Below are 16861 nucleotides of genomic sequence, written 5' to 3'. Positions count from 1 at the left end.
TATAAGGATTTCCAGGACAGAGTCACCTTGCTCTTGATGGTGGAGTAGCTGCCCAAACGATAGGCTGGAGGTGTCTATTGTAGGGACCACTGGAGCATTTGCAAAAAGTATGTGTTGCTAAGGTTACCTGTATGCTACGGCCTGTAATAATAATTGCATTTGGATTAACCTGAGATGCTGTGTGACCTGCTGTCCAAAATAGACATATATATATATATATATGGAGAAGGGTCATCTGGCACTCAGATATACATAAACAGCTGCTCCTGGTGTCCTTGCCATGAATAATACACACACATGGGCTGACTGTTGAGCAAAGGCCGGCACTCACGGAGACTGGTTTTAAGTAATTAGAAGTGACATCTAAGTGTGGTCAACATTTCTGCGGTGTTTAATAATCTCTTTCGTCAGGACATCTAGATGTCCTGACAAAGAGGTTATTAAACACCTCAGAAACGTTGACCACACTTTGATGTCGCTTCTAATTACTAAAAACCAGTCTCCATGAGTGCCGGCCGTTGCTCAACAGTGAGCCCATGTGTGTGTATATATATATATATATATATATATATATATATATATATATATATAAAACATACGTACGGTGGCACTCCCAATAAGACTCGTTATACCACATATATGGTTAATAACGTTTTGAGGCAATTTAATAACCTCTTCATCAGATTGGTGATCTGATGCATGTTTGTGTTTTTACTGTGATTTTTAATAATTATAAAGGATGGTTGATTATGTTGCTGCCAGAAGCAAGTAGGCATTTATCCTCTCTTATTGCAATGCTCAACATGTTCACAAAAATGTTTTGTTAAGCCTTCTAGATTAAATTCCGAAACATTTCTTTTTAAAAACAATTTCAAAACAAGATATTGCAATTTTTATCTCCTGATGGATCCAAATCATACCCTTAAATTTTAACGCTTTCTGTTCCATATACATTGTAACCTTCTCTGTATGTAGCATAATTCTGGGTGCTAGTTGCAGGTGGAGGTTTAAAGTTTTGTGAATTCTTCGTGATTTTCATTCTTTTGGATTCTGCTCGTGATTTGTAGCAGAATTCTATCAAAGCCACCATCATGGCTAGTCCAAGGCCTCCAACAAGAATATAGAACACCCCTGCGACATTACTTAAGCTCAGGGCACTTGTCTTGTCCTAAGAAAAATGAACAACTCTATTAGGATCACTGGATATTTTACAATGGTTAAAAATTTGCTCTCATGTCTGCCCTGATCTGAAAGAACCCTATATATTTTGTATTTTATATATTTTTGCCTCCTCTTAAACTACAAACATGGCATTAAAAAGCAATTTCATACATGCAGAAATAATTTCTTATTTTTATTTCCCCTTTATGCTCCCTGACAACCCATGAACAGTTCTAGAAGTTCAAACTTTATCCCATTGTACATTTTAGTCTTTATGATGTTAAAATGCTAGTAAAATTATCAGGTCACTATTTTTTAAGGAATCATTAATTGAATACATTGATACTATCACTAATCACATTAATATATATCTAGATTGGAAATATATAACTTAAATGCTGCATTTGTTGAATGTAGACAATATGTATAATACATACAGTATATAATTGTTGCATAACTGATAACTGTATCCTTTACTTGCTGCCTGCCACATTTTAAAGTAGTCTTGGAAACCTTGCGGCTGTCTACTTGTTGAACTATAACCACCAGCATGCTTGGCCATGCCAACGAAAAGTAGAGAGCCACAAGTTGACAATTTCCATGTCTCATTCTCGGGTTGTAGTATATCTATATTTTTTGCATTTGATACGGGTTATATGTAGTTAATATTTAAGCATATTTAAATTGAACTTCAACCATATTACTGATAAGCTACGGTAATACTGTACTTGGAATGCCTAAGCTACATTCTAATATTTTTGCATGCAGATTGAAACCTTCAACAGGAAAAAAAGATAAGTGGTATTAATCCGGATCTACCCTAGAAATGCTAAGCTGATAATACATCTTAATTCTACTAAAATGAAATCATTTGCCGCCTTAGGGTCTATTGCTAGGATTGCTAAAATATATAGAAATATAAACAGTGATTTCATTAAGCCTACACGTGTCATTGTGTTGATTAAATCATTACAAAAATGACCATCAATGTAAAAAATAATAGTCATTCAGGTAGTGTTTTAATCATTTAGCCAATATAGAAATATGTTTGTATTTCATTTACAGACTACTGTACACTAAGCAGCTTTACTGACTATCTCAAAATTAGCAGCAAGATAAGGGAATGCACAACAGGTATGAATGTTGGATGGAGTGAACTACTGCTAATTACAAACAAAATAAAAAAGAAGCCTAATTGAAAATAATATTTTTATGATATATGTGGTGTAGCATACATAATAACGATTTCATAAACTTTTAGCTCTCACTAAATTTATAAAGTTCATTAAAAGGAATTGCTGAATTAAATTGGGTTAACTAGATATAAACTTAATAGGAGTTATGTCTTTGTGTTAAGTATAAGTCTAAGTGTTCATGTCAGAAAATGTAATTCAAAGGGAAATAATGAGTTTATGAAAATCAATGGTGATTATAAAGTATGTGAAAAATTACACGCTCTTAGCTTGGTAACAGCTACAATGAGTACTGTACATCAGCATTATGCTGAGTGTTAGGGAAAACGTGTTTTGCTAATAAAGTTTTTTTATTTGAATATTGAAAGTATAGTTATATTTTCATCAGGTAGCGACAACCGGGAGCATGTATAGGATTGTAATATGTCATCACTTAAATGCAGTGGGGTAGATTGACTAAGGGACTTTCTACACACATGTTATAGGCTAACAGGAGTCATCTCTGGGGCCAATTTTCCAATAAGAATACAGATATCACAATGTATTTATCCAATATTATTTCAGAATATAATAAAAATTTAAAATGTAAACAATAGATTCAATAGATTCAGTTACAGTATATGGTGTTGTTATTTGTATATTAGTGATACTTTGATGTCTAGGGATAAATAGAAAAAGTTGAATTTTATTCTTTTCTTTAACAACTTTTAATTTGACAGTGATTTCACGATTAAACAAAATTATTTATAGAAAGTTTTTTTGCAAGAGCGGATTTCTGTCTGCAAATACATAATATATACGCTACTCCCTTTCCTCTAAAGGCATTGTCTAAATTAATTATGATCATACAATGCAGAAGATGAATGAAACATGATAATTATATTACTAAATTTCTACGTTTGTCCTCATATTGAATGATATATATTTTTACTTTTTTCTACTTTTTAAATTGCTGTTTATTGTTTTGAGCAGGGAGACTGCATTATGTATTCCCTAATGCCAACATTGATACATTCAGTTTAACCCTTGTTAATTGGCATCTGACATATTAGTCTTACAATGAGCTAATCTATACAGCAGTTGGCTCTCTGTAAGGTTTGATCATGCATGAACATACAGAAGCACTGATTGGCTAGATCATACAAAGTCATGTGTGGTCATCAGGCTTGATTGAACAGCCATACCAGACAACACTGAATAATCCTGATCAGATCAACTATATTATTTGGCCCATATAGACTTCAGTTTGTAGCAAATGAATGTAAAAACCTAAATGGCTGCCAAATTTACACAACATATGGATAGGTTACGTTGAATATAAGAGTACTGAAAGTCTTCACAATTGAAAAGTTTATTATTTACTCATGTATTAACAACACAAAGCAGGGTGCACACAAAGTTGGTGTACCTTAATTTTATGCCATTGTGTATATCGTAATACATTAGTGGCTTTGTAACCTCTTGTCTTTTCTTTGTGGTTGTTTCTTTTCAGGAGGGCCATTTTTAAGATATACCATTATTAATAGTTCTTCTGTATTGAACTAAAATCATTCAAATGCAATGTTAAGTAACAAAGTGGTGGTCAGGAAACAGGGAAAAGGTGAGTTTTGTCCACATCAGTACAACTGATGGCTTGCTATTTGCTGTAACCATGAGGAGTGGACATTAATGTACATCTCTGGTCAAGACAGAAATAAATGGTTTCTACAGTATGTGCATGGAATGGAATAATTACTGGAAACTTTGACTTTTGTTGGTAACATGACCCTATTCTGGATATATACAAAAATTATGTTTTTTCATGAATACTGTACCAAGTAGTGGAAACATTTAAGTTTTCACAAGTTTAAGTTTTAAAAAGCTGATTAGTACTAACAAAGTATTTTTGGTGACATCCAAAATAAACTAGGGTTTGTGGAAAGGTCACAATAAATGCACATGCACAATATAAAAGCATTAACAAATCTACCCCATTGCAGTATTATTTAAACTTTTAATAGTGTTTCAATTAGTTTTCTGACAGTGTATTTTACAGTATATGTGATGGATTGTATCAGAGTGAGTATTTTCCTTTGTATCAACTATTTATTTTAGTTGTATTGTCTAACACACTTATTTACAATAAAAAAATGTATTAACAATAATGGATAATTGCTGGGAGAGACTTACCAAGTCTTGAAAGCTTGGCCTTATCTCACAGTGGCCCTTATTCTGATCGGTGCGGCCCGATCAGAATATGCGGCCGCAACCGTGCAGGCGAATCCCCGCCTTCCATACGGATCGCCACCTGCCGTCCGTATGCGGATATGTGGCGATCCGCATGAAATTGTACGGGGATACGCCTCCTCCATGGTGGGAGCAGCCCCTGCATTCGATGGTCGCCGAACATCGAATGCAGGGCCGCACGCTCCACCAGGTCCCGCAACACAAGACCACACGGACACTTGTCCGTGTGAAATCATGTATAGGGGCGGGCAGCTGACATCCGGCGATGTCAGATGCCCGCCCCGTACCCACGCGTCACGGCCTCATTACCATGCATACGCCCCGCGTTTGCATGGGAACGCCCATGAAACGGGGGGCGTATGCATAGGGTAATGAGGCTAAGTAGCCCCTCACGCCCCTCTACGCCCCCTGTGCGGCGTATAAAGAATCCGTGCGGCGAAATCGCCTGCACATGCGCAGAGTGACCTCTGCACATGCGCAGACGATCAACATCGGCGGTCCGTCCGCATGCGGGAATTTCCGCACCGATCAGAATAAGGGCCAGTGTGACGATAGATGACATAGAATATGAAGGTGTTGCATCATTATCCATTCCATTAGTACAATAAATTCATTAGTAAATCTTGTCCATTGAGTTTTAAGAGATGTATTTGGAGTTATTGTCTTCTTTGTGTTTTATTTATATGTTATAACTATGTTTTAAAAAGAAATAAAACTGTGTGCATGAACGGTGAGTCAAAATGTGACTTCTGATCAATTCAAAAGACCTTCTGCGACTGACCTTACTTCCGGAGTCCTTGGCTCCACATTCACCCTTATCGTACCACCATTTGTTTTTCAGCTTGTCTAAGATGCCTTGTTCACTGAGTTTCAATACTGCAAGGTTTACGGGAGTTCTTCACGTGGGAAATAACATAAATAACATTATATTATGTTATTTTATGTTATTCAAGCTTAAAACTATTTTCATACTATACAAAGCGATAAAGCAGGGACCCTGGACACAAAGATCTTGAACTGCAGGCAACCTGAATATCACCTTAGTTTTAACACCACAAGTGACACTAAATTACCAGGTCCTGCCTATATCGCTTTGAGTAATCGGCACACACTGTTAAAGGAGTAATAATAATTAATGACAATTGGCAATAGGCTAATGCAGTAACATTTCTAAATTATGGTTAATCTACACCTCTTCAGGATACCATTTCCACTGAGAGATTTGGAATATCATATAATAAGCAGATAGGTATGTAAGCAGGTTGTGCTATGTTGTGGAATAATCAAGAATGTTAAATTGAAAAAAAGATAGATTTTTATTTATTTAATCTTGAAAAATGCCATTCAAGTGGCATAACCACCTTTGTATCCTAGAAATAAGGAAATTCAAACGTATTCTAATAATAGAAACTCCCATTTAAATTCTGAATTGACAATATGCTGTTTAGTAAAGGCATACACAATGAAGTTAACCCAACATATTTGGTTCTATTTCCACCTTTTTCAAGATAACCAACTGTAAGTTTACAAGAAGAAAAAAAATGGAGTAATAGCATATATTATCTTTCACATAAGTATTTTTTTCTTGAACCATAACCTTTTTTGTGATCTGACCAAATACATTATATTTAATTTTATTTATGTGTAAAAAAAATAAAAAAAGACTGGTTTCTATTGTTACTATTTCATTTTTTTGTAAATAAAATATTCTGTAGTGCATTTAAAACTAGTGCTAATTTGTATACGTATAACAATATCGTTATAAGAGAACAAAGCCTCTTGATTATTACTCTTGCAATGTAATATATTTTGTAGCAGATACATATGTTCCATGTTCTTATATTCATTATATTGCAGAATATATTACCACTAGTCATTTTTTATAAGCATTACTATAAATAAAGAATTCTTCTTCTGATAAAATGAATATTTGTCAATCACTGTATATCTGTATATCTATCATTTTACCTACTGTATGTCAGTAGCATGTTTTACCTGCACTAGGATTTGGATTGTATGTGGCCTGTGTTGTCCAAGTATAATTGGTAAATAGTGGAATTGTTAATTATGTACACTTGCTTTCATCTCGAAAGTCACTGTGATACCCCTTTAAATGTAATTGCCGTAGATAAGGACTCCTGTGACTATTTCACCATTTCCATGTAACAAGTGTGATCTAGTAGTCCTGTCACTGGTGGCTGTCATTCAGCACTACCATATATTTTGTACAATAGATACTCTGGTGGCACCACTATTTAGCATAATATATACTATACAGTATCTTATATAAAATGTAGAGACATGGGGCCTTATTCTAATGCGCTCGCTCCCCTTCGCATTCACACGGGGAGCAGCTTTTTTTAATGCGAATGTGCATTCCTGCACATGTGCATACGCTGGGTGAGAGTTGGCACAGCAAACTGCTAGTTCGCCATCCTGTCCAATTTGGGCGGGGGCGGCAACGAGGGGACAAGCCCATGGGAACAGCCAGCATTTCATGGGTGTTCCCATGAAAACGCCTGGCATTCCCTTGGAAATTAGGCAGGGACACAACTGCCTGGGGTGGGCAGCTGACATCACCGGATGTAAGCTGCCTGCACTGTTCCCATACAGGAAACATGCAAAGCAAAGACACCTGAGAGTGTCTTAGTTTTGCATGTACATTCCAAATCATTTGGAGGTCAGCGACCATTGAATGATTTAATGCCCACACCCAAGGCTGCGAATGGCTGCGAATGGATGCAAAACATCCATTTGCATCCGTGCGGGGAACTTGGTGAGCAGGGGGGTGGGGCAGCTGTGTGAGCGGCGGGTGGTATTCAATCCACATGCAATGCTGCAAAATTCACAGCATTGCGTGAGGACCAGAATAAGGTCCATGTTGGATGCATGATTTGGAAAGAGACGGAGACAGGAGAGTTAAACAGCCCCAACCGGCAGCTTTATCCATTGCTGTATTAACACACTGATATTCCTGCGGTGGTTATACCGCTCTACTTGGTACGTAATTTTTTACCATATGTTCAGAGGATTTGTCAATAAAAATTATACTCTGATATATGCACTATGGATTGCTCATTTCTTCTGTTTTAGCATTGATATCCCTGTGGATTCAGGAACCCATCGGGTGAATAAGGAGCAGCCGGTCTTGATTGGACCTGAGCGCTGAAAGGATGTAAAAAAAACTTTCCAGCTGAAACTGGTGACTCTGGGACTTGTAGTTGCTGGTGCAGCAAGAAATAATAATGAAGTTACACCGATGTTTCTTGGCCTATGGCTCCCAAGGACAATGGAATAGTTTAATTAGCAAACTGTAAGCTGTTGTTATAACTCCCATTTCACCTAACACCTAAAACCAACACATATGGCTAGAGATAATGGTGTGCTAACATGCCTATATTTCTATTGGTTTTTACTGAAGCCACATCCAGAAATTTTTCCAGGGCCACTTTAAGTTCCTGATCTAGACCTGTTGGCAGAACAAGTGTTATATATTTTAAAAAGTTTTTTTTTAAAAGGCGTCAAGAAGAATACAAAGGAATACTACTGTGAAAGTGTTCCAATGTGCCCAGGATGACAGTGTAAAAGTACTGTGTGTCCGTATGACCATACATGGAATAATTCCAGAGATTACTGGGACTGTAAAACTCACTTATAAACACTCCAAATCATTATTCTCTTCCCTCACATGCTTTTCTTCTTTCACTTTGATGTAGTCAAAATGTTAACATTTACAATGTCAATAATCATAATGGCAACACCACAATATTGACAGTGTTGATGTTGACATTGTTAAAATGTTGACAAGTAACTTGTCAAGATTCTCAGAATGTCGACATAAGAAATATCAACATTGTCACAATGTTGATATTAGGGTAGAGGAGATTAGGTTTTGGGGGGAGGGATTAGGATTAGTTATAGGGGAGAAACTCAAACCAAAACCATAGGATAAGAGGTCTGTCATGTAAGTGACAATTATGAATATCAGGATCTAGAAGCCATGATGGAGCTGCTGCAGCTGTACCTGCTTGGGTTATTTAATCAGTTTCTGTATGGTGAATGTCAACATTGTCAATGCTGACAGTATGACTACATTAGCAGTCTCATGTCGCCAATATAAGTGGCATAAGGTGTATAACATATCTATAATTAGCATCTTCTATACTTAATAGGTAAACAATGTATGTGTTTTTAAGTAAATAGTATTGTTTAAATTTGGTGTTAATTATATAAGTGTTCTTTTAATTGCTAAGGGATTTCTCTAGGATCTTCATTATTGCCTTATATTGGATTACTGCCCTTTAATCAACTAAGTAGATTAATATGTGCCATTCGTTTTTCATTAAAAGGGCATGCCAGCGATACTAATATGTGAGGTATATAACCAATAGGAGTGCTAATAATTCAGTGTGTGGAACGCAAACAAGGAAGTACACTTTAGTTCTCCTGGTTTGAGGGGGACCATGGAACACATTGTGCCTGACTCCCAGTAGTGACGCTTCATCGAAAGTCTGGAAGTAAGACTCCGGGTCACTGGAATGCATGACCTTTGACTTCTGGCTACAGTGGAAAGCAGTACCGGAATTGTGCATCTGTTGAACACACGGCACTTGTCTACTGGCTGCGATGAAGCGTTGTATCAGAAGGGTATACACAATGAACGGCACTGAGCGAATTACTTTTTTAATGGATCAGTAAGGTCATGTAGACCAAAAAAAAGCATTGTCTTTTGGTAGAGCGCTGAATGATGTGGACCTGGCAAATTAAATGAGTATCATTGTCTCAAAAGAAAGAGTATCGTTTGTGCTGGGAAGTCCTTATTTTAACAGCCTGTAATCCAAGGAGGAACACCTAGCATCACTTTCCCAAAGGGCATGGAGGAGCAGCAAAGAGTGAAGTAAGAGCAGCCAAACAAATGGGGAGCAGTGTAAACCGGAAGCTGAAAGTTTGGAGGATCAGGAGGTATTAGAAATACTGTAGATGAGGTGGGTGAGCAAGCTAGCTGAGTCACAGTTATATGGGGTAGTAGGCAGGCCCGTGCTGACCTGACTAATCCCAGTAGATTCTACAGACTGGAGAAAGCTACTGAAGACATTACATCAGTACTGGAGGGCTAGCTGTGACTAACTCCTCTAGCAACTAGATGAATGGCACATCAGGCTTAGTGTGGGCAAGGAAATCTGAGAAAAGGCAGATTGTGGTGGTAGGGGATTCTATAATCAGTAAAACAGATAGGACAATCTGCTACCAGGACCATGATCACCGTACAGTCAGTGGTCTTCTGGGTGCTTAGGTATGGCACATAGTAGATTAAGTGGACAGATTACTGGATGGGGCTGGGAAAGACCCAGCGTTCATGGTGCATGTTGGCACAAAATGTCCAAGTTAGTGGCAGGTGGGGTGTCCTTAAAATTATTTCACGTAAGTTAAAAGCAAGAACATCCAGGGTAATTTTCTCAGAAATATTACCTGTGCCATGCACTAGTCTAGGGAGACAGAGGGAACTTAAGTAGCTTAATGTGTGGCTAAAGGGTGGTGTATGAAAGGGGGTTCAGGTTCCTAGAGCACTGGTCAGACTTTTCCATCAGGAGCCATCTATACAGCACTGACGAATTGCACCTGAAAGCAAAGGGGGCAGCAGTGCTGGAAGGAAGGATGGTTAGAAGGTTGGAGGAGTCTTAAAACTAGACATGGGGGGGGATACAGATAGAAACTTTGGGCGCATAAGACGGAGTAGTGAGGAATAGGAAAGCAAGAGAATTGAGTTGGAGAAGGTGGGTTGGGAAGAAAAACTAGATTTAAACAAACCTTAAAATGGAAAAAACGAGAAAGTAAACTGAAATGCTTGCTGGCTAATGCAAGAAGCTTGGCAAGCAAAATTGGGGAACTAGAAACCATGGCCACAAGGGATTATTATGATATAATTGGTATAAAAGAAACATGATGCAACGAATCACATGATTGGGCTATAAACATGGAGGAATATACCCTTTTCAGAGAAGAAAGGGAAAATATAAGGGGGGGTGCCTTTATGTAAGACAAACTTAAACCATGTGAGAAGGAAATGAGCTTGGGGATAGCTGAGGATAATACTGAGGCCATGTGGACAGTGATAATTGAAAATAACAATTAATGAAAGGGATGAGGCACTACTTTTAGATCAAATAAAAACATTGGCAGATCAGGGGCAGGTATTCATTTTGGGGGATTTTAACTTTCCAGATTTCAACTATACAAATACGACCAGTACATCAGCAAAAAGCAATGAGTTCCTAAACTTACTCAAGGATCAATTTATCACACAATCGGTTGAAACACTGACTGGTAAGAGGGCGTTATTGGATTTAGTATTAACAAATAATATAGATTTAGTTTCAAATACCAAAGTAAAAGAACATCTAGGAAACAGTAACCACAACATGGTCTCATTGGATATCAATTCTGTAAACAACAACATATGGGACCAACTAAAATATGACATTTTAGGAAAGTAAACAGGGAATCTTTAAAATAAATATTCAGGCCCAATATTTGGTATAATGTATGAGAAGAAAAGTTTTATATAATTGTAAAAAATGTGCATGTGGGTATTGTGAAATGTGTAGGCGTGGCTATGTCCAACGATGCATACAGTTCTGTGTGAAAAGCCAAATGAGGGCTACTTTTTCAGACTTATGGGTGTATGTTGAATCCTGCATCTTAAGATACATCAAGCTCATTACACAACACTATTGTTCATCTGGTGTACAAACGCATATACTTATGTCCAATAATATCAAAGCAATGTGGCTTGACAGTTATTGCTAAATGCAAAAATTTAATTTCCTTATTCGTGCACAATATAATAATGTAATGAAGTGTCACATACATGGGAGAAAAGTGTCTTGACAGTGTCAATAATGCATATGAAACTTAAAATTTTAAAAACTTAAAAAGGGGGGGCAGATGTAACATGTGCAAAGAGAGTTACATTTGGATGGGGTTTGTACTTCAAATGGATATCTATATTACCGTGTAAAAATAAAGAAGCCAGTATTTACCCTGCACAGAAGCAAATAAGTAACTAAAATCTAACTCTCTCTGCACATGTTACATCTGCCCCCCTCCCTGCAGTGCACATAGTTTTGTCCATTAGAGCGAGACTTTGCCTTTGCAAGTGAACCAGAATCAGGCACCAAAAATATTATCTATATTAATTTGAGAGTATGAAACCCAGTAGGAATTTTCTATCCTGTGGTAGTGCAAATGGAAATTACAAAAATGCTTAATACTATATTATAATTTTACAGAAGGTACTACATTTACATTAAAGTGCCAGCTAATTGAAAATATTTTTTTTTATTTTTAAGTCTTAGATTTATTTTTTAGCTACTATATACAAGTAAAAGATTTTAATGGGATCCTTTTCCTCAATAATCCCCAGTATAATAGCATTTTTCTCAGTTGTCACAACACATTACCTTCTGCCTACAAGCTATTTTCTTAGTGTAAAATATAGACCTTGGATAAAGATTTTTTAACATTCACCTTGCACTTTTGGTGAACCATTTCTGAGTGGAAAAGGCATCCAGAGGTATCAACCATATTCTTCATAAACTGATTTAAATTCCAAGCTACTGTGAAAATAATGGGCTTATTGCTCCATTAACTAGTTTGTTAACATTTGAACTTTTTTACCAAAATAACAGTCTTGCCGATTACTCTTGACTAAGGTACCCGATTGTGGTGACATTGAGGCTGACCTTGGAGTCACCTCCCCCGCTGCCGCATTCTCCTTTGTCGTACCACCATTTGTTTTTCAATTTGTCCAAGAGTCCTTGCTCATTCAGTTTTAATACTGCCAGGTTAACAGCATTTCTTGAAACGATAAAACATAACTCGTAAGAAAATGTACAAAAGGCTTTTAGGAATAGAGTTGTGCGAATGTCTTTAAATCTGCTTTGAAAATTCCTATTCAATTTACTTTTGCCAAAATATTTTTAGCGCAACATTTCAGTGCTCAGCAAATCCCAGAAATATACTTTACAATATGCAAAGTTTTCAACATTTTATGGTGAAAGTTTGCAAGTTTGACCACAAAATTAAGGAATTGTTAGTAAGCAAAAAAAAAACTGACCTAATGCCAGCAGGCAGTTTTCTGCAATATTAAATCCACACTAAATTAAATTATTCTATCAATTTTTTTATCTGGAAAAAGCACCTGAATTTCACAAAATTCAGCAAAAAAAAATCGCACATCTCTACTGAGGAAATTTAAATAAGTAAGAAAGGAGTCCAAGAGGACAAATTGTCTAGAGGTTCACATAAACTATTAAATTATTGACTGCAAATACTAGCTACAACATATATAGCTGGCTTGTGCTGAGAGGGGGGCATATTAAACATAAACTAGAAATACGCAAGATGGGAGTGAATAAACCATCTTTCAGGAATTAAACATAAACACCACATCATGCAATTAACATTCAGCACATATGGCAATTGAATGTGGTTTTTTGATAATTAAACTAAAAAAGCCACTGAGATGTAAAATTATAACTAAATACAAAAGAGATAAAATACGACACACAAACATAAAATGAAAAACAAAAACAAAAAGACCAAACAAACAAAAAAAGGAGTTTATACCATTTACCATCCTGTAATGTTAAAAGTGTAAACCATGTTACCTCAAACATCCACAAGAAAGTAAAAAAAAACACAACACATCAGGGAAGGTGGAATACTATAACAACACATATATTGTTATATTATTCCACCCACCTTAATGCTGAGCCTTTTGGGGTTGCAACTCCATATCCTTTGGAGTCCAGATTTCCTCCGACTTTCATGGTATCACATGGCTTTCTCTGTTCGATGTATTCATTCATTGTAGATTCCAGCAGGAAGGCAAACTTTCCTTTAGACTTCCGAACACGACCTACACCGTCATCTGTAGTTTTGGTAAACACAGAGGGCTCTGCTGACTTCATATAAGACCACATCTTCTCATAGACTGCTATCTTCGATCGCTGGCAGTGAAAAGGTAAAAAGAAAAGAATAAATTACTTTCAGGAGAGTTTTTTTCTACTTATAATACCATACTCTCGAGAACTCACCACATAATAAATTAGCAAAGACTTGTATTAGAATATATGTAATATACTGTATGTTCTTTACAGATTAATCAGACCTGATCGCTGCGGAAAGTTTTTGCAGCGCCCTGCAATCACCATGCAATTAGATAGACACTGCCCAGTCTGAGTGAAATCCTACACCCTGCATGCCTAAGAATGGCCAGTGAAAACGTTGCAATAGAACCATAATGATGAAGGCTGGAGTTGACATCACACACCCTCCCTTCTAACGCTTGAGCACGCACGCAAGAATTTGCAGCCATGTGATCAGGACTTATATTTGCTTATTAATTATTGTGATATGACCTCAACAAAAGAGATAAATTATTATTTCAATTTGAGGCAATAAAAAAATCTTTATTTGCCTAAATGTATTAAGTCGGCGTCACTGGCAGCTAGCCATTACTAAGAAATAAAGCAATAAATAAAGCAATAGCATACAGTATGCGATGACCTAACTTAACCTACTTTGGATCTTTGCGGTACTACTTTGCAAGTACTTGTGCAAGCAGGCAGCACAAGAAGGATCCTTTGGATTCCACAAAAAAGTATAAATATGCAAAAATAGCCCATATAAGATGTTATTACGTGCTAAGGACAAGCTCTGCAATGTATGTAAGTCTTTGGCAGCTACTGGCAGCTAAGATCCTCATTCTGGTCGGATCACTCCACTGAGCGTTCACATAGGGGAGCAATGTTTTGCAACTGTGCATGTGCATAAACATGTATGCGCATGTGCAGCCTCTTTGTGCGAACAGGCGCGGCAAATTGATTATTCAACGGCCCATTCGCACAGAGCAGTGGGGCGGCATGGTAACGCACTTGGGAATGCCCAGCATTTTATGGGCGTTCCCATGAAAACGCTAGGTTCTTCCATTTAAATTGTGTAGCGACGCGGGTATCAGGCGGGCAGCTGATGTCACCGAAGAAGGATTAATGTTATTGATGATGAAGATGATGATGATGATAATGTTTATACAGCAATTTTATCCCAAAAGGACTGAAGTGCCTCACATTAACAATTACAATAGAAATGACAAAAGGAGGGTTGTCTAGAAAGGTTGGATTACGTTAAGGTTTTTTGTATAGCTTGGTCAGTTTAAATATTGTTGAAACCTATTCCATACAATTATACAATTGTTGTATATCAAACAAATCTTCACAGTCTCTGTTGCATTTTAGGCTTAAAATATGCAAGTTGCTAGCAGAGTGGGGGGTAGGGGTGGTTTGGAGGCAAATTCAGATGCTTGACACTAGCAAAGTCCCATGAGACTTGTGGTTTCCTTTTGCCAGGCATCTCATGATGCATGTTGTTTTAAGGCTAAATGTAAGAGAACACATTTTCAGGCATTTTCAACACTGCTAATTTCAAGAAAACTATACAGTGACATTATTTAGCTTATTCAGAGTTATGAGTAAGTAAAAAAACTATTTGTAGGTCTTTTAGCCACCTTCTACTTATTTTGAGATGCGCCACTATTACTATGCACATTTACTTGGAATTTGAGAGAGAAGTCATGGACACCAACAAGTGATGTACTGATACTTTCAGATTGTGCAGGAGTATCCAGGGCAGGAGAAAGAAACAAGGTGGTCCCAGGAAAATCCCCAAAAGACTGCTGCAATGTACCATCACATTCATTTTGATGACAATAAACTGTAATGGTGCCCACACACGCACCGATTTCAGTGCTATGCGTTTTTGGCTGTACAATGGTTCTTTACAATTTTTCTGCCAGAATTAAGCATGACCCGATGTGATGGTTATTTTGCTGTCTGCGATGCGATGCTGTGCGATTTAAGCACATTTTTTTCACTGGCTTTTTCTGACCTTTATTTTGTTCGTGTTCACATGTTTTAAACCTGCAATAAAGTTGTTGATAACAATTTGTATGTAATTATTTCCCCAAAAAAAAAAAAAAACCCGCCGTATAGCATCGGCTCGTATGCCTGTATAATGCTGAGCCCGATGCTATGCGATAATGTCCAAAAAAGCACCTGCTGCACATACTTTTTTGGACATCTAAAATCGGCCCCCGGGAACGCGCATAGCACAGCATCGCGTCGCACACGCCGCACTAATACACCCCGATAATTGTACACACGATGCGTTTTGTACTTTAAAAGTACAAAACGCATTCTAAAATCGATGCGTGTGTGGGCTGCATGAGGCAGACCCCACAATCAGATCAATGTACTAGTTGTTTGGATTGAGGAATAGTTTAGATTAACAGTAATTTTGTTGTGTGTATATAATTTTAAGATTTTGATCAATTACAATGCCCATTTTTAATTATTTAAATTGTTGTGTATTGAGGCTGAAAATTATATTTACTTGTTAAGGATTGTGAAAAATCATTACATGCTAGTCAGATAAACAATAATTGTTTGAATAAATTAGACTAGATTAATAACCATTTGTTGTCAATGACAACTGTAGACAAAATGCATATAGTTTAATCTTTATATATTAATAGAATGATGAGGTCTAATGGTTTGCAGGAACAAAGAGATGAATATGAAAGGATCCCTCTCTCCTGCAGTCTTTCCATAGTCCATTAAAGTGCTTCTCATGATGTATATAGAGTAGTTATGGGGAAAATGCTCTGAAAAAGTACATTTAAGGAGCTTGATAAATTGCAGTATACTGCAGTATGCATTGCAGAGTACAGACAAGATAACTGTGGCATACAGTACCCATATTCCAGTATTAACTCCTTCACTGGCAATCCCGGAAATTTTCCAGGCTATGCTTCAGTAGTAACACTGGCATTCCAGGAAAATGTCTGGGATTGCCACTGTCTCCCCCTCCTGGGCACCGGGAAAAGCTGCTGTGCTGAGCTGAGCTAGTGATGAGCTCAGCTTCAGCCACTGGCTGGCCGCGGCTGCCTGGCCTGGCTCCTTTCTCCTGGCTGTGTGTGGCGTGAACTTGCTAATGTCACACCGCACGCAGCCAGGTTGCCGGGGGCAGGACCATGCAGTGACTGATAGAAACATAGAATTTGACGGCAGATTCTATGTTTCTATGTTTCTATCAGTCACTGCATGGTCCTGCCCCCGGCAACCTGGCTGTGTGACATTAGCAAGTTCACGCCACACACAGCAAGGAGAAAGGAGCCAGGCCAGACAGCCGCGATATAGTGCACAGCAGAGCTGCCCGGCCCT

At 37.5% G+C, this 16861-nt stretch overlaps 1 protein-coding gene across 4 annotated transcripts in view; it reads right to left on the bottom strand.

Annotated features, from left to right (window-relative positions):
• Positions 1 to 16861, bottom strand: part of GRIA3 (glutamate ionotropic receptor AMPA type subunit 3) — a 325345-nt gene that overhangs the window by 6100 nt on the left and 302384 nt on the right. Inside the window, exons 13-16 of one of the 4 annotated variants that reach the window (XR_014460708.1) lie at positions 13344 to 13591; positions 12323 to 12437; positions 5362 to 5476; positions 1029 to 1168 (exon numbers count right to left, since the gene is read on the bottom strand). Coding sequence is in view for 3 of the 4 variants with exons in the window: in XM_083159317.1 (XP_083015443.1) it covers positions 923 to 1168; positions 5362 to 5476; positions 13344 to 13591 (609 nt within the window). In the remaining variant the exon portion in view is untranslated. Of the gene's footprint in view, positions 1 to 920; positions 1169 to 5302; positions 5477 to 12322; positions 12438 to 13343; positions 13592 to 16861 lie in introns of those variants that run through there. The other 3 variants (XM_083159317.1, XM_083159316.1, XM_083159318.1) reach the window with 3 other exon arrangements.

This window comes from Crinia signifera, chromosome 9, assembly GCF_055691185.1.
Source record: "Crinia signifera chromosome 9, ASM5569118v1, whole genome shotgun sequence".
In the NCBI taxonomy this organism is placed as follows: domain Eukaryota; kingdom Metazoa; phylum Chordata; class Amphibia; order Anura; family Myobatrachidae; genus Crinia; species Crinia signifera.
Note: the sequence above shows the minus strand (reverse complement) of the source record. Positions and strands in the feature narration are given on the sequence as shown.